This window comes from Pavona decussata, unplaced genomic scaffold (genome assembly GCF_977016875.1).
Source record: "Pavona decussata unplaced genomic scaffold, jaPavDecu1.1 SCAFFOLD_240, whole genome shotgun sequence".
NCBI lineage: Eukaryota > Metazoa > Cnidaria > Anthozoa > Scleractinia > Agariciidae > Pavona > Pavona decussata.
This window is the reverse complement of record NW_028145645.1, coordinates 284,072-304,310: the sequence shown is the minus strand read 5'-3', so window position 1 is coordinate 304,310 and position 20,239 is coordinate 284,072. Positions and strand designations below refer to the sequence as shown.

General features: G+C 41.6%; 1 protein-coding gene across 4 annotated transcripts in view; it reads left to right on the top strand.

Moving 5' to 3' along the window:
• LOC146457564 (sacsin-like) overlaps positions 1-14,130 on the top strand; it is a 30,921-nt gene extending 16,791 nt beyond the window's left edge. For all 4 annotated transcript variants that reach the window (XM_085091808.1, XM_085091806.1, XM_085091809.1 and 1 more), the window contains 3 exons: positions 78-11,215; positions 11,969-12,251; positions 12,819-14,130. In XM_085091808.1, coding sequence (XP_084947934.1) covers positions 78-11,215; positions 11,969-12,250 — 11,420 coding nt within the window. In that variant the 3' untranslated portion in view covers position 12,251; positions 12,819-14,130. The remainder of the gene's footprint in view (positions 1-77; positions 11,216-11,968; positions 12,252-12,818) is intronic.
• Positions 14,131-20,239: the final 6,109 nt, after the last annotated feature.

Genomic DNA, 20,239 nt, shown 5'->3' with positions numbered 1-20,239 from the left:
AAATGTTCTTAGAAGCTGTATAAAAGGTGCGCGTTATTATCAAAACTGTAATGGTTTTTCCCTCACTTTTATAATAGGAAGTACTCAGTTAAAGCACCTTTGTCAAGATGACGTAGCTGCGCTTCTCCCCAAATCATTACCGCCCGATTGGTCAGAAGGAGAGACAGTTCACTGGTATCCCGGTGTGGCCCGCTATAACCATCCCAAAACCAACTGGCTTGAGCTGGTATGGAGTTATCTCAGGAAGAATTTCGCAACAATAGAAGAACTTTGTAGGTTCCAAGGCCTCCCCTTGATTCCACTTGATATGTCACAAGTACCGGTTTTGCTAACAAGACTTGAGCGTCCATCCAAAATAGTCGTGAGAAGTCTCCATGGTGATTGCCTTGAAGAAATCCTTACCAACGTCTTGAAAGAGCTCGGATTGATTATCACGGAAGAGTACCCTGTTTTCCTAAGCTCACACCCTGCTATCACCAACACTTTTGTCCATCCGCCGTCTCCTCAAGGCGTCCTGAAGGGTCTGATGGCCTCCCGATCTGAGAAGAAGAGTGACATGTCCTCAGTAACAAATGAAGGCAAATGCTCCTTAAGGAATTTCGTGTCCAGGGTTCCATTGCTAGAACAAGAAGAAAAGACGCTTCTTTCTCGCCTCCCACTGTTTGAAACTCAAGCCAAATCATTTGTTTCCAAGGAAAGCGGCCTTTGTGCAGCACCAGAAAGCTCATTGCCAGTGGCTTCTCGGAGAGATTTCATAGATGTCACACAAGAAGACTCTAAGAGGCTGGCTGGCCTGCTGGGGATCAGGATTCTGACACCGACTGATTTTTTGTTCGAAGAGGCATTTCAACATGTCAAAGGGGGGAATTATTCAAGCGAAGAGATTGACAGACTTATGGCATTTGTGTTGGAGCGATATCAAGTTTTCGCCGGATCAGATACCCGATTTGAAGAGGAGATGAAATTTTTGCCATTTGTGCCAACGCTTGGTGGACGCGTCAGGGCTATGGACGTCTTCGATCCCAGAAATGATCTTCTTCAGGGAATTTTTGCCGAGGAAAACGTTTTCCCTACCGGAGCGCAGTATACTGATCCTGGGGTCCTTGTAGTTCTAGACAAACTTGGTTTGAAAAACGAGGACAAAATTACCGCACAAGACCTTTATCAAAGTGCCAAAAAGGTAGCTAACGTGGATAAGATGTCGACGGCAGAGAAGAAGTCGGAAGCTATTATGGCCTATTTAAACCGAAACCCGATGAAACTCCAGGAGAAAATTTCTGGAACAGCGCTGGGATTACTCTTACAAGATATTCCTTGGGTATCCGGGCTAAAGCAAAGACCGCATGGTTTCCCGAGAAGCCTGCTCTTCGTAGGAGATAATGATAAAGAACGCCACTTCTACAAGCCCAGAGAAGTTGAAAGCGAAGATAAAGCGAATCTCATTGGAACAGTAAAGCCGATTGTTAAAGTCGATTCGTCCTGTCAGTTAGCGAAACATTTAGGCTGGGATAGGATGCCCGGTGTTTTGGATGTTGTGGACCAATTGAAATCGGTAATCAGTTGCTACGCCCAAGATGAGAAGCCACAGTACATTACAATTGTGAAGGAAATCTATTCATTTCTAAGTGGTGCTTCAGATGCTCTTGAAGTCAAAGAAGCCTTGGAAAGAGATTACAATTTAAGCTGGATTTGGAATGGAGATAGCTTTTCCTCACCTGACGTTGTCCTTGCACAAAAGCCTTCTATTGACCTCTCTCCATACATCTGTTCTCTTCCATCAGAAGTGGTGCATTTCTCAGACTTCTTCTCGAAGTTTGGCGTGCGAAGACATTGCAATGCTCTGTTCTTGCTTCAGGTTCTTCACATGATTCAACGGAAGTATGAGGTCGGTTGCGGATTTAGTCCACCAGAGGTAAAGAAAGATTTGCAGATATCCGTTGATATTCTGAATGAGGTCAAACCAAGTGTTGGCGAACAATTACCGGCTGAACTTCAAGAAAAGGTTCTCATTCCAACACACGTGAAAGGTGATTCCTGTGTCAATCTTGTACCGGCCAAAGACTGTGTGTACTGCGAACACGAATGGTTGGAAAGAGACGAAAACGATGAAGATTTGAGCTTGTTATATGTACATCCAAACATCCCTAACAGCACTGCTGAACTTTTATTGGTCCGTTCTATGACGAATCGAATGCTAGAACCTGATGAAATGGAAATAGGAGATGAATTTGGACAAGAAGAGAAACTAACTAGTCGACTAAATCGACTTCTTGAAGACTACACGGATGGCTTTGCAGTACCAAAGGAGCTTGTTCAAAACGCAGACGATGCTGGTGCCACGGAAGTAAGGTTCCTGTACGATGAAAGAGCCAACGAGGATGCCTTAACCTGTCTGTTTGACGATGGAATGAAGGCATGTCAAGGTCCTGCTTTGTGGGTTTACAACGACGCCGAGTTTCGGGATGAGGACTTTACTAACATTACAAAATTGAATGGTGGCACAAAAGAGCTCCACACTGAGAAGATTGGGAAGTTTGGACTTGGCTTCAATGCAGTATACAACCTGACGGATGTTCCAATGTTCCTTAGTAGAAACTACCTTGTAGTTTTTGACCCCAACACCTTCTATCTGGGGAAAGCTATCCGGAACAAGAATAAACCTGGAATTAAAATCAACATCAACAAGAACACAGACAGGCTACGAAAATTCAGAAACCAGTTCAAGCCGTTCAATGGCATCTTTGGCTGTGATCTTCATCTGAAAAAAGAAGACAATTCATACCAGGGAACACTGTTTCGCTTCCCTCTAAGAACCAAAGAACAAGCCTTGAGAAGTGAAATTAAACAATTTTACTATGACCACAAACAAGTCTTAGAGCTGCTAGAAATTTTCACTGGTGGGGCGAGGAATTTGCTCCTTTTTACACAGAATGTCCGTCGGGTCAGCATCTTTCATTTGCCAAAAGGTTCAAATGAACAGACGCAGCCTGTGCTGCTTTTTGAGGTCACAAAGGCATTATCACAGACTGGAATAAAACGAGAAGTGCCTTTCCCAGTCACCCTCTCACCAGCTCTCAAGAGCCTTAGCAAGGACGACCAAGACTTGTTAAAACAGTGCAACTTTCTACGAGCTTCATCCCAGATTGCAAAGAATGTTGGAGAGGCACTTCAGCCGGGTACTGACTTGCTGCGTTCCGCGGTCACTATCAATATTAAGAGCACAAACACAGAATGTGGAAGTTTGTTCTTTGAGGGTAAAGATCATCTACAGTGTGGGTCTGAGATATGGCTTGTCGCATCTTCTATGGGCAAGGGTCAAGCGATGCAGTTTTCAGAAAGTGACAAAAGTCTACTTCCATCAGCCGGAGTTGCTGTCCAGTTGATGCCTAAAGAGAATGGAAAGTTCGTACCTGCACCCATTGTCCAACAAACCATTGGACGCGGATCACATCACAACGGAGCGGTGTTTTGCTACCTTCCACTTCCAATCCATAGTGGTCTGCCAATACACATTAATGGTGCATTTGCAGTACATTCAAACAGACGCCATTTGAAGCAGAAAACAGAGGACGACAAAGTCTGCATTGGAGTGGAGTGGAACAATGTTCTTTTGGAAGATTCTGTTTGTGCTGCTTATCTAGATCTTCTGGAAGACGTCAAGCTGGCTCCTGAGCCGTACCCTTTTCACTTACTGTGGCCCCGGGCCTGCGACGTAAGGCCACACTGTGAGCCTCTTGCACGTGCATTCTACCATCACGTTGCCAGTGGGAATAATTGCCCCTTTTCAGATGGAAACAGATGGGTAGACATGGATCAAGTTGTCTTTCTCGAACCAAGTTTCCGTCAGGAAGACCAGATAGGAAATATTTCGTTTGCGGTTTTGAAGATGCTGATCAAAGGGAATAAAGCCGTAGTTGATTTGCCAGCTAACGTGTTCGAATCATTCGTGAACTATGGTCTCGGGGAAAAAATATATTGTAAACTCTACAATAAAGATAAGTTTTTCCGCGAGCTATTCTTCCCAAATATCGCTTCCGTACCGTCTGAGCTGAGAGACAAGTTGATTTTATACATCCTGGACGACGCAAATCGAGGATTTCATGAATTAGTCAAGACTTTCCCCTGTATTCCGGCCTCACCAGGTGGTCAGACACTCAAATGCCCGCACCAACTTGTCAACCCTTACAAAGCCGCCGCCTCGCTCTTTAGAAGTGAAGATGAAAAGTTTCCTTTTGGAAATGAGCAGACGTTCTTGAATCCTTTACTACTTGCAAAACTTGAGGACCTTGGGATGTTGGCAGATGATCCTCCATGGACTGTATTTGCAGAAAGGGCAAAGAGTATCGTCGTTTTAAACCACGAAAGTAGTGAAGCAGCCTTAAACCGTACCAAAGCATTAATTGATCTTTTGACAAGAAAGCTAACCAGTAGTAAAAAAGTCTCTGTTCCGGAAGGCATTCTGGACATTCTCTTAGAAGCTAAATCTCTCCCAGTTGCTACAAAACCAAAGACCTTCCCTCTTTCTTGGAGAGGAGATGATCTTAGACGTGAGGAAAATAAAATGTTTGTGTCACCGAAGGAAGCCTTCCCAAGAAACAAGAAGTATTTAGTTTGCTGCTCTGAACCACTAGTAGATTTGTTTATGCCTTCTATTGTTCAAACGCTCTTACTTCTTGACCAAAAGCAGGTCACCATTACACATGCTATTACCCAAATTCACGCTGCTTCATCAACGAATCTTGACAGTCTGAATAGCTTGGAGTTCGAAGAAGTGAGAAAAGTATGTTTCGAAGCTTATAAATATCTTCAGAACGGCCTTGAAAACAACACAATCGGAAAAGAGCAAGTCAGGGAGATTTTTGAGAAAAAGAAGCTAATCCTTACAGAAAAGGAATTCGTTGATGTAAATCAGGTTGCTTTCGATTTGTTAGTTGATTGTTATCCCTACCTGCAAAAGCTTTCTGGTGATATTGCAAGATCATTTCACAGCTTGATGAAGACGGCTGGTGTGAAAGAAGTTTTTGACAGCAAAGATTTCATCAATTCTTTGAAGCAAATAAAGGACACGTTTGGAGATAAAGTGCTCGATAGGAAAACCCTACAAATTGCCGTTCATATTGCTGGTCAACTGGCTAAGTGCCTGAACGGATCTGCGGTGGGCGTTGACAGTGTTGAAGAAAGACAAGATGTGATTTACCTCCCAGATTCCCAAGGCATCATGCGACTTGCAAGTGAGCTTTGTATGAAAGATTGTTATTGGTTGGCTGATGAATTTGACGTCGTCTATGTAAATTCCCTGATCCCTCCTCCGACAAGCGTAAAACTGGGTGTTAAAACACGGCGGGAAGAGGTACTACAGCGTTTCTGTGTAGGCATCCCCTTTGGACAAAAAGAAGAGCTGACAACTCGTCTGCACCGACTTGTCTCAGAATATTCATACAAGGAGGACATATTGAAAGAACTTCTTCAGAATGCTGACGATGCAGAAGCAACAGAGATATGCTTCATCAAAGACCCAAGGAAACATCGCGATGAGCAGGTGTTTGAAGATTCCTGGAAACTACTTCAAGGCCCTGCGTTGTGCGTCTACAACAACAAGCCATTTACTGCAGCTGACATTGAGGGGATACAGAATCTTGGAGAAGGTAGCAAAGGAAATGACCCAAACAAGACTGGCCAGTACGGCGTGGGCTTCAATGCTGTGTACCACTTGACTGATGTGCCGTCGTTCGTCTCTAATGGAGAAGAGATCGGCGATGTTTTGTGTGTATTTGATCCACATTGCAAATATGCCCCTGGAGCAAATAGGCGGGAGCCAGGAAGGATGTTTAAGGAAACCTCTAAGTTGAGATGCATGTTTCCTGATGTATTTTCCTGTTATATTGAAAACCATTTCCCGACGCAGAACTCCACCATGTTTCGGTTTCCACTAAGAACTCAAGAGATGGCAGAACATTCAAAAATATCAAAATCATCAATAACGCTGGAAGAATTAGACAAGATGATGGAATTACTGAAAGAAGAACTTTTCGAAATTCTTCTTTTTGTCAACAGTGTCAGGAAGATTACATTGTGCGAAATCGATGAGAGTGGAAAAGTGGGTAAGCCGTATTTCATTGAAGCGAAAATGTCAGATGAAGATTCGTCCAGAAGGCAGCAGTTCGCAACTTACGTCAAGCAAGCAGGAAAGTCAGGAAAAGGAAATGGTGATGTCCTACCCATTGATGTCGAGGTAAAAAAGTGCTCCTATGTTCTGAACTTAAAAGACAGCACCGGCCACGAAGAAAACTGGCTAATTGTCCGGCAGATTGGGTTTGACAACAAAGTGGAGACAAGCGTCGTCAATGCTTGCCAAAGACAAGATTTGGGAATGCTCCCCCGTGGTGGTGTCGCTTGCCGCGTACAATACCCCAAAATGGAGACTAACCAGTCGAAAAGAAAGAAAAAGAAAGCTTATTGCTTTCTTCCGCTTCCCGTTGAAACTGGCCTTCCAGTTCACATCAATGGTCACTTTGCATTAGACCATGAGTCCAGAAGAGGTCTTTGGCCCTACAAAGCTGACGACTATGCAAGTAAATGGAACGAGGCGTTGGTAAAAGATGTGATCACATCGTGTTATCTAGCACTTTTAGACCAGATAAGGAATTGTCATCAGTTACCCGTGACTCAGGACGAAGAAGAGGCAACCATTTACTGCAGCAGGCGTACTTTGGTAAACAATGTAGCCGAATACGAGAAAGATTTCCCACTAGTGGTCTCGAGCAATCCATATTGGACGACTCTCGTAACGTCCGTGTATCAAGAAATAGACCGCAAGAGACTGCGGCTTTTTCCAGTAGTACGATACAAGACTGGAGATGACTCCAAAACCAGATATAATCTGACATGGCTTCCTCCAACAGGGGATGGGAAAGACAAGGCATTCTTTGTCAACCTTGGAACGGCTGCTCCCCAACCACCACTTGATGTTGAAGCGAAGTGGGGAAGAATGGGACAAACGGACTTTCAGCAGGTCTTACTCCAAACTGGCTTCAACCTTGTGGCATTCTCCGGATCAGTTTTCGTTGCTCTGGAGAAATCTCATGTGAAGTCGTGCTGTCTGTCTCCTTCTGCTGTGATGGATTTTTTTAAATCTTTTGGTCACGAAGATTCTCTTTGCAAGATCGGACCAATACCTGTTGATGTCAAAGAAACCCAACTGAAGAATGCTCAAACGGTTGAAATCATTCTTAAGTACTGCAGGGACGACAAAGAGTTCCTGAAGAATCTGCCAGGGCTTCCATTACTCCTGACACAAGACAACTACTTGCACACGTTTAAAGCTGAGGATCCCAAGTTTCTTTCTCACCATTATAACATCCTGCCACAATGCGAAGGCATGTTTGTCCATAAACACATTAGAACGCATATTTTTGGTCACTCTGAAAGCCTAAGGGCCTCTGTATTCAAACCGTTCGATGTAAAGAGTTTTGCTGAAAACTTACATCGAACTCTACCACTCACGTACTGCAACTCCAGTGACGGATACGTGAAGTGGTGTCCAAAACAGAAAGAAGCCCCAAATCATGATTGGTTGTACAACGTTTGGAATTTCCTCTCCGAAGAAATAAATGATGTCCTAAGAGAAATAAAAGCAAATGATGAAGAGAAAAGCAAGTCAATTCAAGCACCAGAAAAAACTTACAGGGAGATGAGCGGAAAAAATCAAGAGGAAAAAACTAGTGAAGAGGAGAAGGCGAGAATTATTGGCGCACTCGAACCTCTTAACGACTGGTGTATCCTTCCTTGTACTGAAACGACCTATGCGTCTAATGCACCTGACGGCAAACCTTGCATTTTAAAAATGGAACACTTTCTGGTTCCTTTAAGACTGGCAGGAACTGTAATTGATTTTCATGGTGCCACCAGTGTACAACTTGTTGAGACGTTGCAAAAGCTTAGTTTGATTGAATTAAACTCTACTGCTTTGTCAAGAACAAGCTTGTTTTCTTACTTGTCTTCCCGTAACCTCGCACGCAAGCTTGTGGGGTCACTTAAGACACCAGCATCACTTTTGAAGTCTTTCAAACAGAAAATAACGAGAAATCCGCGATCCCTTGAAGGGACGCTAACAGCTTCAGAATGCGACACCATTTTGCAGTATTTTTGCGATAACGTCTCGCGTCTACTGAAAAGCGAAAAGAGTACATTGAGGCAACTTCCTTTTTATGAAGCAACACATGATGGGCTCATTGATGTAAAAAATCACAGAGTATGCGTGGTCTCCGATGCGTTTCCGCGGGAAGAAATGCATGTTTTGGAGAATGAAGCTAACGTAATATTCCTGAAATCCAAAATATGGCTGTTTCCTCTATTTGAATTCCTCGCGTTTGAATTCCCCTCGGATGCAGATCTCTATTGTGAGTTTGTTTTGAGGTATTTCGGCCTACTCTCGGAAGAGGCAAGGCTGGTGCACCTGGAATATATCCGTGTCCTCGTTTGGAAATCAACTAAGGCTATTGACAAGCAAAGGCGTTTGATCGATTGTTTGAAAGACACAGAAATAATTTCCTCCAAAAGCGGCGTCCTTAGGAAAGCATCCTGCTATTATGACCCTGAAAACAAGGTTTTCAAGACTATGCTTCCGGAAGACAAGTTCCCACCGAGGCCGTTCAACCTCCCAGAATGGCTGGAGTTTTTGAAAACCATCGGGCTGATCCATGAAGTCTCCCAAGATCTTTTCAAAACCTTTGCTTTGGACGTTGCGCGTGAGGGCGCGACACACCCCACTGACAAGACGTACGAAAAATCTAAAGTCCTCGTTGATCACCTATTCACTCGAGATGAGGTCGTGGAATCAGGTTTTCTTGAAGCTATCTGTGACATCAAGTTTATTGCCACAGATCCTTTAAGCCCAGAACTTTGTGCGGTCTGCAGACAATTCGATTGTACACCGTACATTGCATTCGAAGGTTCCGTTTTAGCAAAACACTCTAAAATCGTTTGGACGACAGCAACCCTTCTTCCTTTCTGGGCAAATCCAAGGAATAATCGGGGAGAGGATAGAAATGACTGCAACGATATTCTTAGCCATCTCCATGTCGCAAAGCCAACGGTGGAGATGGTCAGCTTCCACTGTCAGAATGTTTGCCTTCAGTTCGGGAAAGAGCACTTCAACGAGGTTAGTTCCGAACAGCTCACAGTGACGATATCAGTCATGGAAAACATTTACAAATTTCTGCAGTCAAAGGCCCTCTCATCCCCTACTGCAAAGAAACTACTGAAGGGCACATCTTGTGTCATGGTTGAACAGGGAAAACGTTTTGTGAAACCTGAACAAGTGGTTATTGAATTATACAAGGGCAATGAAATCGAACCATTTCTTTACGGAATGCCTGCAGAATTAGGTCAGTTTGAGACACTGTTCCAGTATCTGGGCTGTTCCCGCTGTGTCACACTTAATCATTACTCCATGATCCTTGATATGCTGCAGAGGAAATGGAACGAAAACAGCCTGGATCCAAATGAGCGCAGGCGTGCCCTTAAAGCAGTAAAAGGTCTCTTTGAGGTCTTGCAAGATCATCCCGCAGGAATCAATGGTCTATCTTCCTTGTACCTACCTGCTGTGTGCCCTTTTGGTAGCAACCAGGGGGAAACAACACCAAGGGTCGTGTTGAGGAAAGCAGCCGAACTTCTCTTTGATGACGCTCGCCATTACCATAAACGCATTCAAAACTTCGACCAGTTGTTCCTGGTTGATCTCAAAACGGCCGAAGTGCGTTGCAACTCGTCTGGTAATTTCAAAGATTTGGTTATGCTTCTTCCAACAGTTTTGCGGCCTCAGATGTTGTCCTGTGTTCTCAAGGAGAAATTTGTCAATTCATCAGATAACACGGAGCGTTTTGATGTTGGTGCAGCTAGCTCGCTGAAGAAGCAACTTTACTCGGAGCAATTCTGTCGTGGAATTATCAGGCTCATCCGCCACACAAGTCATGAAAATGAGGTGAAGGTTGATGAGGGCGTGGTGTCCTCTATCGAAAGCAGATTGCAAAGTATTCAGTTTCATGGAATGAGAAACATTGTAACGCACTTACTTTACAAAGACAACGTAATTCCAGGAAGTAGGAGCAATGTGTCATTTTTTTTGGAGAAGACTTGCCAGACAGGACAAGAGATTTGGAATGTGTATGTTAGTGCCGTAGAGGATGTACAGCAGACCATCTCGGCAATAGCTCTAACGTTATCACGAGTGATTGCAGAAGCATGTGGGGGACTGCTGCGAGAAACAGCTATGTACATCCCTGAGATGCTACGCTGTCAGCTGGGCAGTATTGACTCTTTACTGGATACAATGAGGATACGTCAAGATGACAACTGTGATACAGGTAGAAGAAACGTCTTTCCGCTGCCAGGCAGCTTCATTCCAATTGCAGAACATCACCTTCTAAATCCAGCCTTTAATTATTTTAAGCCCGGGGAATACGTTGGATACGAATTGGAAGATCCAAGTATGGAACTGGAAGAAGGAGATGCAACTTTTATCTATGCTGTGATCATAAAGGAAGTTTCAACTGGAGACGTAAGTCTCCTCGCAAGGTTGTACGAGATCAACATAGGGGACGATGAAGAGCCCACGAAGGCTCCGGCTACTGACCTGTACAAATTTTACCTTCCTCAAGAGATAGCATCAACTGCAGTCGTCACGTCACAGCGGCAGGGAAACGCACACTCCCCAAACGAAAGAAAAGCGATATTTGAGGAGATTTCAAAAATACTTGAAGAGGCCTGGAGTTTACCTGAGGACAGGAGAAAAAAAGTTGTCAAACGGCTGATTTTTCGGTGGCACCCCGACAAAAATCCAGGAAACGAAGATTTTTGCACGGAGGTTTTCCAGCACATAAAGAATGAAATTGAACGGCTGGAAAGAGACGGAGCAGGTAGAAGTCAGTATCGACGCTCGGAAACCTATGATGACTTCTTCAGTTTTTGCGGGGAACGTGCAAGGCGTGACACCTCACAACGCCAAGAGTACCGAGATACTTACTACCGACACTATGGCTCATGGGACGATGGAACTTGGACATGGGAAGTTCCTCCAAGCTTCAGCACAACGAACCCTCAACCTCAACAGGCAAGACGCTGGTTCAGACAAGCTGAGGCCGACCTGGCAGCTGTGATGAACGACATAAATACTTCAAAGCCTTCTTACGAGTGGGCCTGTTTTAAAAGCCATCAAGTAAGCGTACAAGAGTTTTCTATTCATTTTCGTCATTTTCTTGCCATTGGCTGGGACCGTTTGTCTAACTTAGAAGAGAGACAGCCAGAATTGTGTTAAGCCTATTTACATTTTCATGCTTTGAAGTGCATATGCCAAACCGAAACTCAAATTTAATAAATTCATGAAGTCTCGAACCCGTCGTTAACTGATGAATGACCAAAAAACTGCACTATATCCGTATTTACTAATAAAAAACCATTAGGGCTGTTCCTTCTTAAAGACCCCTTTCGAATCAGCTTGGGCCAAAAAAAATACTTAATGTCCTGTGGGGAGCAGAGGGAACGTACACTGCATGTATTATATTATAATTGTTTCTTACCCATGGCTTAAAGAAGGATGCCTAGATTAGCTCGCTATTTGCAGGCGGTGCTCATTTGTAAGTAACGTTTGAAAAAAACTTAATAAAAACTTGAAACTTGAAAAAACGTGGGTAGTGATAACTACCTCCGTCGTGCAAGAACGGTGACTGTTTTAGCGTTTGTTAAAATTGCACTGTTTTGTCCAACCTGGTGTTAATTATAGCTCGCTGTCTCGACCATGATTGGCTCAAAACTCAAACAAGCACGACTGCTCGAAAAGTTACGTTTATCCCAAAAAGCCCATGTTAGGAGTAGAAATTATAACATATATAATTTTCATTGGGAAATTTAGTCCACACCTCTTTGCCCAAGCTCAATTAATTGACGATGATACCGTTTATTTGTTTATCAGGCTGCAGAAAAAGCTTTGAAGGCTGCTCAATACACTCTAGATGCCAGTAAAACCAATGTCCACAATCTACTCCAAAACGCGCTGATGTTGGATGACTCTCAGCTAACCACATTATCAGGACAACTTGAGCGTCACGTGGGAGATTCAACACGTATGCGGTACCCGGACCAAGTGCGTTCTCCTCGTCAGATTCCAAACGACGTTTACTCCGAGGAAATGGCCCGTCAGGCACTGGAACTAGCCACAAAGATTTTAGACATTGTTAGAAAGAGAGTTTCTTAAGGTGAGCAGCACGGGGGTTGAAAAGACTTTTTTAAATTAAAGATAAATTAAATTAAGATCAAGCTGAATACGAAATGTGGAAAGGCGAATAGTTGCATGATCCAGAACGCCACAAACTGGAAAAGACCATGACCAAACCGAACTTTACCGCACGTTTTGTTCTATCTATCAACAATAGAATAGGGAAAATGTAATCTCCAACCTACGAACGTGGGAAAAAAATTTGCCTTCCCTAACGGGAATAAAACCCTTGATCTTCCCTACACCGGTTGGATGTTAGATTTATGTCAAAAATGTTTTCAGATATACGAGGCTGCACGGGCTCAGTGCAATTCCTTGTAGATACACAGGAGTTTGAGTACTGGATTTCAGCCTCGAGGGTGTTTGTAAAACTGCGCGTGAGTTTACTTTACAGAAGGACCATTCTTAAACGGTTGTGCGTAAAATGTTTGTGACGAGATGATGCGAGCCCGTTGGGCTCGGGCATTGGAACATTTTCATTTGCTTTCAACAAATACTTCCATAAACACTTAATAATATTGTCTATTCTCTCTACTTTCTTGTTTAGGGAACCCCAAGCAAGATTGTGCCATTCCGCCGTGAAATCATTAACTTATAGACCAATCAGTATTAACGGTGATTCACGACGTAAATATGAAAACCAAAGACTGATATTTTGTTACTAGAAACAGAACTTGTAGATATCCGATTTTTTCATTTGCTAAGAAATGAGAATAGTTATCAAACAATGCAGGATTATTCTTATAAGAAAAATTTTTGTAGTTTTGATTAGAGTGATTTCGACCTATGAAGCCAAGTTGAGTAGCACCTGTAGATAGATACTAGATCGGTACGTTTTCCATGTGCCAAGAAAACAAATTCATTTTCAAGTTTAGAAGCGCGCAGGTTTAGTAGCTTGGGCCGCAGTTCTTAGGGTGATTTTGCTTAGTGAAAGGAATTGTTCTGACCGTCGACCACTAGACACGTACACTGAAACAAAATGAAACAAGATGTATAACCAATAAGGGTTGTTAGTTAATAGTCCATGACTTTACTTAGCTACGTACAACTCGGTGAAGAGGGTTGTATTGTTGTAGAACTTTGTAAGGTAATCCAGATGTGGACGCATTAAGTGTGATACCGTAACACAATCTGGTAGTAAAAAATACCCATTCATATAGAAGTAGATTTTTCACCTGCAAACTCGCATTTAATTTCAATTTCACCAAGATCTAGCTAAAGATCGTTAGCGCTATAGAGCGAGTATTTTTTCTTAAACTAGAAATAATTGCCCAAAGATAGCTATGGTAAAGAATGCAATTATATTTTCATTTAAGTACAAAAATTGTGTAGATGTGGAATCATGCGCAATGACTCGCTATAGATTAGCAGTTACTTGTAGATTCATTTAATATCCACAGATTTTATATTTCCGTACATTTAAATTAGTTTGAGAGATTTGAGAAGAGAACATTAAGTTCTCTTTTGTTTGTCACAAAAGAATAGTTTTAGGATACGCTTTGCAAGGATGACGGGAAATTTTCTCGTTAGAAGTTTTAATGTTTCAAGTAAGTAATCACAGGACATAAATGTAGTTAATTATCACAGTAAAATGTGCGGTGTTTCCCATGCATGCCTATATTTACAACTGGAGTATGTTGATTTCCTGAAATGAAATAAGTTTAATGTGCTTTGCGTTTTGGAAGAGGCATTTGTCCTTTTAGAAAGTTATTAGTTATTACGGAGTTGAACGGCTTTTAAATTCAAGGTAAAGATATCTTAGATGCTTTAAGAAAAAATGAGTGACTTTTTTCTGTCAAGGATATAACAGTATACATTTTAGAACTAGGAGAATAAAAGTTCAACTATGTGGCGATTAATTACGTCATTTGTATTTATGCCCCTTACATTTAACATTGGCGGCGTTCACGAATTCACCCGAGTACGAGGTGCATCCCTTGTAATTCCTCTTTGGAAGAACGTGGTGGGCGCGGACATTGTGGTAGAGTTGACCTTTAGTTTCCTGTGGACAAGGCCGGCACTTTTCTGTTTCTATGAGATGAGATAGTTCTGAGATAGTTTTGGTAGCCGTCAAGCACTATTAAAAAGAAATTTCGTTACAGAGGCAATAGTCAACAACTCAATCGCTCGCCAACTTTTCAAACCGGATTTGATGCTGGTCAAACAAATGATTTTTTTCCCCTTCAGAAGTCGCGAGTATTAAACAGGGAATTGGCAGAAGGGTGGGGTGAATTTAGAAAAAAGAAAATTGCTTCTTGCTTTCAATGATGACTCTTTCTTCACAATTATACCCTCATGACAGACTACGAGATGAGTGATTGGATTTGAAGGAAATCCATATTACTATTCAACCATGAAACAGTAGGTATGCGAGTTTTTCAGCAGCTTCTCAGGCTGTTACTGTCTTTTCTACAATAAATCGCATTTCAGAGTTCAATGGAGCAGCCCTTTCCGGGTTGCTGGTATATCAGATAATATTAGCCTTGGCTGAAAAATGTGACAGTTGTCCTTGAAGTTTCAGTTTTTGGCCGATTGTTCACTGTTTTTCAGACAATCTTCTTGGGCAGTATAATCCGACATACTGACCGCACTGAAGAGGTATATTTACAACAAGAAAAAAAGTGCGAATGAGAGCTTAAACAACAGTGGTTTCTTATGCTTTGAAAGCGTCTTCTATTTTTCCGAGTCTCTCTCAAATTTAGAACAAAAACTGAAGTGTATTCGGCTTCCGAATGAGCACAGTAATGCCCTACCCATCTACCTACCTCCTCCCGTTACCTTTAATCCCACTACCTCCCCCACCCCCCCCCCCCCCCTCTTTTGTTGACTTGCCTTTTGAGAATTTTGGGACTGCAAAATGTAATTAAGGAATAGTCATTTGCTTAGATTTGTTCCTTTCCAATGACTACAAGTGAAAAATGGAAAATCGCATTAAAAATAACTATAATTTTAAAAATGTAACATCTGTGGCATTTGCATTTTTTAGAGGCGAAAATAAAGCCTTGCACCTGCTAGTCTCTCGATTTCTTGAAACTAAGTCTTCACGAAAATTAGGTATAAAATATAATTTGAGTCATAGATAAATATTCCCACCATAAGAGCGTAAACGGAAGGGAACATCTGGGTACTAGGCTGGTGGAAAAAAACTTACAGTCTTCTGGGTCTCGGTATAATGACCCCGATTAAAATTTCCACGCGGCGATTTAAAGTGGACGAAATGTAAATTTGGTGCACGCCTCAACACATTCTATTATACTCGAAGCATATTTATTTTCGTCACCATCGCCGTTTCACTAACAACAGCCTTTTCATGCTAGAAGCATGAAACTAGTCTTAGTTTATTATGAGAAATGTCCTTTAAAACATATTTTGCACTCAATTATTCTTTTTCTGAAAAACATTTTCACATTAGCAAACCGGGAGGGAAAAAAAAGGGGGGGGGGGGGGTATAAAGAAGGCGGGAGTAATATTTCACAGTCGAAAAAGCGCGAAGACATGGAGGAGGCAAAGTCGAGAAAAGGGGAGGGGGGGGGGGGTTGTAATAAAAGGGAACGAAATGCGGTAAATTAAGACACCCCCATTCTTACCATCCGCTCTCTCTCCCCTGTCTCTCAAAAATGACTTTAGCATCAAATTTATCTATTTCGGTGTCCGAAAACGGTCCATTTACGGTTAAATAGTGGCTGTTTGATACAAATGACGTCATTATGATGTCAAGTATAATATTTTCATGTCATTCTTACTCCTGGTCACTCGTGGTCATTCGTGGTCACTCGTGTGTACTTTTAGACACGATCTACAAGGGCCCTCTTAAGCATTACCGAAATGTATGGTTTGAAGGAATCAATTGATGAGCCCACTCGAATCACATCTTCATCAAGCACCCTAATTGATCTTATTTTTACTAGTCATCAAGAACATCGGCACATATTTTTTTTTCTGCTCTCAAAACTTTGTAAGTCTAATTATAAGGCTGCAGGACTAGATAATATTTCAGCTGAATTGTTAAGGGAGTGCCTTGATTTAATTGTAGAGTCTCTCACTTATATATTTAATCAATCCCTGTTAACTGGTATTTTTCATGATGAGTGGAAGTCTGCTAGGGTTACCCCATTGTATAAAAATTTTAGAAAACGCAATGATCCCACAAGCTAACGACCAATGTCAGTAATCCCAGTCGTGGCTAAAATATTTGATCGAGTTGTGTATGACCAGTTATACCACTATCATACTGGAAACTGTATTCTTTTTCGTTATCAATCCGGATTTCGTTCTCTACACTCTACGGTCTCGCTGAAAAGCTTCAGAAGCTCCAGAATCTTGCTGCCCGTATTTTAATGTGTGCCAATTATGACTCTAACATCGATGGATTGTTCCGGGCACTGGGTTGGCGTAAACTCAAATACCAAAGATTGGAATCAGCTGCTGTTATGATGTACAAATCATTACATGGAATGAACCCTGAATATCTGAGTTCTAGATTTGGTTTTTTTGAAACGACGTAACATCATATCGATTAAGGAATACTGAAAATAAATTGGCTCTTCCGCAGTCCCGCACCAATTATTTAAAGAAGAGTTTCTCTTACAGTGGAGCCGGGTTGTGGAGGAGCCTATCCAGTGACCTTCGTGCATCAACATCTTTATATGATTCTATATTTAATCTACGTCACCATAGTTTTGAATGAGTTTTAACACGGCATCCTTGTAAAGCAGCTTTTAGTATGTGGCTAATAGTATTTTAGGTTAGTTTAGTTAAGGATGATTTTTGTTATCTTTTATCTTTCATCTCTTTATAATCTTTGCTGAAGGATTTACAGTGTCTAAATAAAGTTACCATTACCATTATCATACAGTATAATACATAACCTGATGAACGTGAGGCGGGGTGGGGGGGGGGGGGGAGGGGGGGAGAGGGAAAATGACACAAAGGTCTTTCTGCGAAGGATGGTTGTAGTAGTTCGATTTTGCATTTGTCAACTATTACAATTAGTTAATGCAACGCAACTGCATATCGATTTCCGGTAAACTGTAAGCATAAGATGTAAGACACGGTGAATGGAAAGAGAAATCAGTGTTTTAATTGTTTTATTATAAAAAACAGCGGTTGGTATTCTTATTGAGCATCGTAAAATTCGAAAACAAAAGGCTGCGCCTTCGTTGCGATAAAATATCATAAAATAACCATTACGCTTATAATATATGGTGTGAAATGTTATCTAAACGTGACTGTTACACATTAAGCACGCACAATTAATGGTGCTATAAAAATCTCTGGAAGCACCGTAACGATATCATATCTTATAAAATTTGTGATTCAAAATCAAATTAAAAGAAACGTTTGCTTTCTACAAGAGCTGAAAAGTCATAGATTTGAATTTCTATAGTAGGTACAACTTCTGTAAAAACACTGAAAAGTTCCAAAGAATAAAAGTTTTTTCAGCTAAAAAAGTTGCGTGTATCTGTCCAATGGCAACGTTGATAGCATGCAGTGATTTTGTCCATCCTTTAACTTAATTCGTCTTTATACAGGTTGGATACCTGGAAAAAAATCAATTTTGCACCAGTTAATGTTTGACAGGAATCCGTCAGTATTTCATAATGTTATATCTTGCGTGATAGCCGACCCTAACAAGTGTATTTAATCTAACCCACACTGCCTTCTGCAGCCTCTTCTGTAGCACTGCACCTTTATTGTGCTTCGTAACATCCTTCAGCTTCAGCGCGTTTCTTTAATTCGAGAAAACTATTTTAAAGTGCCTATGAAGTAAAATTTGTTTGCCTTTTTTTGAAGTTTACCATGACTTAATTACCAAATTATAAAAGAAATGCGCTAGAAAAAATAATAAGGTACTTTTTTTAGCCGTGCAAAGTAGCCCAAAATGAGAAAAATACTGTAGTGTCCTGGGGACTGGGAGCCAGGTTAGGGTTTGATGACGGAGGAAATGCCTCAGAGATTTGTTTACAATACATCTCGCCTTGTTGTTACACAGAATCACCCAATATTTATCGCGAAAATGTTCGTGTTCAAAGTTCACTCCCCACCCCCTCAAAAAAAATGTCGGACAATGACGAAGTAATGTCCTTTACCTAAACTTTTTCCAACGGATATCCGAGGCAGCGTTTACACGAACGCAGTTTTAAATCGTCACGGTTTCATGCCCTTGAAACCGCATCGTAAACGATACGGTTTCAAAGCGTTTACACGGTGCCAATCTCACCGTTTTCAAGTGCTTACGTTATTGATGCCGATCTCGTTCCAAGGCGCTCATTATTGAGGAAGGGGATCTGGATTCGATCATTACACCTCCATTATGGCGAAAAATAGTGCACAATGCACATGGACTGACGACGAAGTAGAACTCCTGTTGAAAGTTTGAATGTAACTAACGAGTGCAAAGTCAGGAAAACAGCCGAGGTTCACCATTTTGAATCTTCGCACCCAGGTGAAATTGTCCAGAAATACACGCTAATGAGATTCATGAACTGTATGATAGACATCACAAGGTGTACCCTAGCCTTAATTCTCACTAAAACACAAATAATTCTGTCAAACATGAAGTCATTTGAAAACAGCAAAAAGGCCTGTTTTATATGAAGTACCCAAACTCAATCATAACTGTACTGACCTTTAAAATAAGTTCGCAAAAATATTCTCGTACCATTGGGTAAAGGTTGGGATCAGTATGCTTTTAATTAACTCCTTGTAGACGGCACCATTAATTCAGGGGGGGTCGCGCCAAAGTTTACCCCATGAATTTGGCCAGTGATAGCCCTTTGGTCTTCGAGTGCTAATGACAAATCGTGCGACAGATTTGCCATCCCCCTACTCGGAAACCCCGGTGCAAGGGAAAGGCTGTAGGGGCTGTGAAGTTCCACCAGAAAAAGAGGTGTGGTTATTGGATCTGGGTATCGACACTTCGAGGGAGAGAAGAATTATAAATTCTGCTAGACATACATATATGTAAAGGAGTATATGCGCAGGTGTCACAAAAACAATCTGCGTTCATTTCACAGCAAAGAGCACCATTACGTGTGTACAGGGGGAACTGCAAATGATAAAGTAACGTAAGGGCTCTAGATCCAGACATAATGTTCACTTTTTGCCAGCATTGATCCAATTTAACGTCAAGTATGTTTTACTTGCTTCTTTAAAGCACTTCCGCCAAAAGTTATTCTCTCTTCTTGCTTTCTTAGGGAAGCCCTCATTCAAGATTGCTCCGTTCAATGCCACATCTGGACACGCACATTTCTTTAAAAACAAGATTCTTGGGGGCTTGCTATGTAAATTGACTAAGTGAAGTAAATAGACTGTGAAGTTATACTATTGCCGAAGTTCTGAGGGTGATATCGCTTAGACTGTGATTGAAGCAACGGTAGTCGTTAACTATTGGACGAAAACATTAAAATTTACAGAAAATATTTCAAATAATCAGTAAGCATTATATGACCCTGCAATCCAACGAAAATCACTTAACGTAGCTAGATCGCTTAGTCGTTGTTTTAAGTACAACAAAATGTCTAGCTAGTTTAATATTTTTTCCTATGCAGTAACTTGACGAGTTAGTTATCCAGTAGTTTGATATCCACCTGCGATCGTTCCCTTCTTCCTCTTACATTTCTTTTCCCTCGCCAAAAAAGCAGGTTAGGAAAATCGCAGATTAGTTTTATATTTACTCGCGTAAATAAATTTCACAAGAGTATGGGACTAAATGCCCTGGATCATTACAGAAAAAAACGAAGCTGATTTGAAGAACTGATTAGCCTGTGTAGCAGTCGTTTCCGTTTCCTTCAAGCCAAGCGGGGCAAGCGAGGGCATTGGGCAAAAAGGAGCAAAAAAGTAGGAGCGGGGAGAAAGGGCAAGTTTAAAAAGGAAATGCTTCTCAGAAACTTAAGTATGAACGAATGCATACACTAGTGAATAAGTTTTATAATATTCCTTTAGCATTGTTAGGGTGTTGTTCTTTTT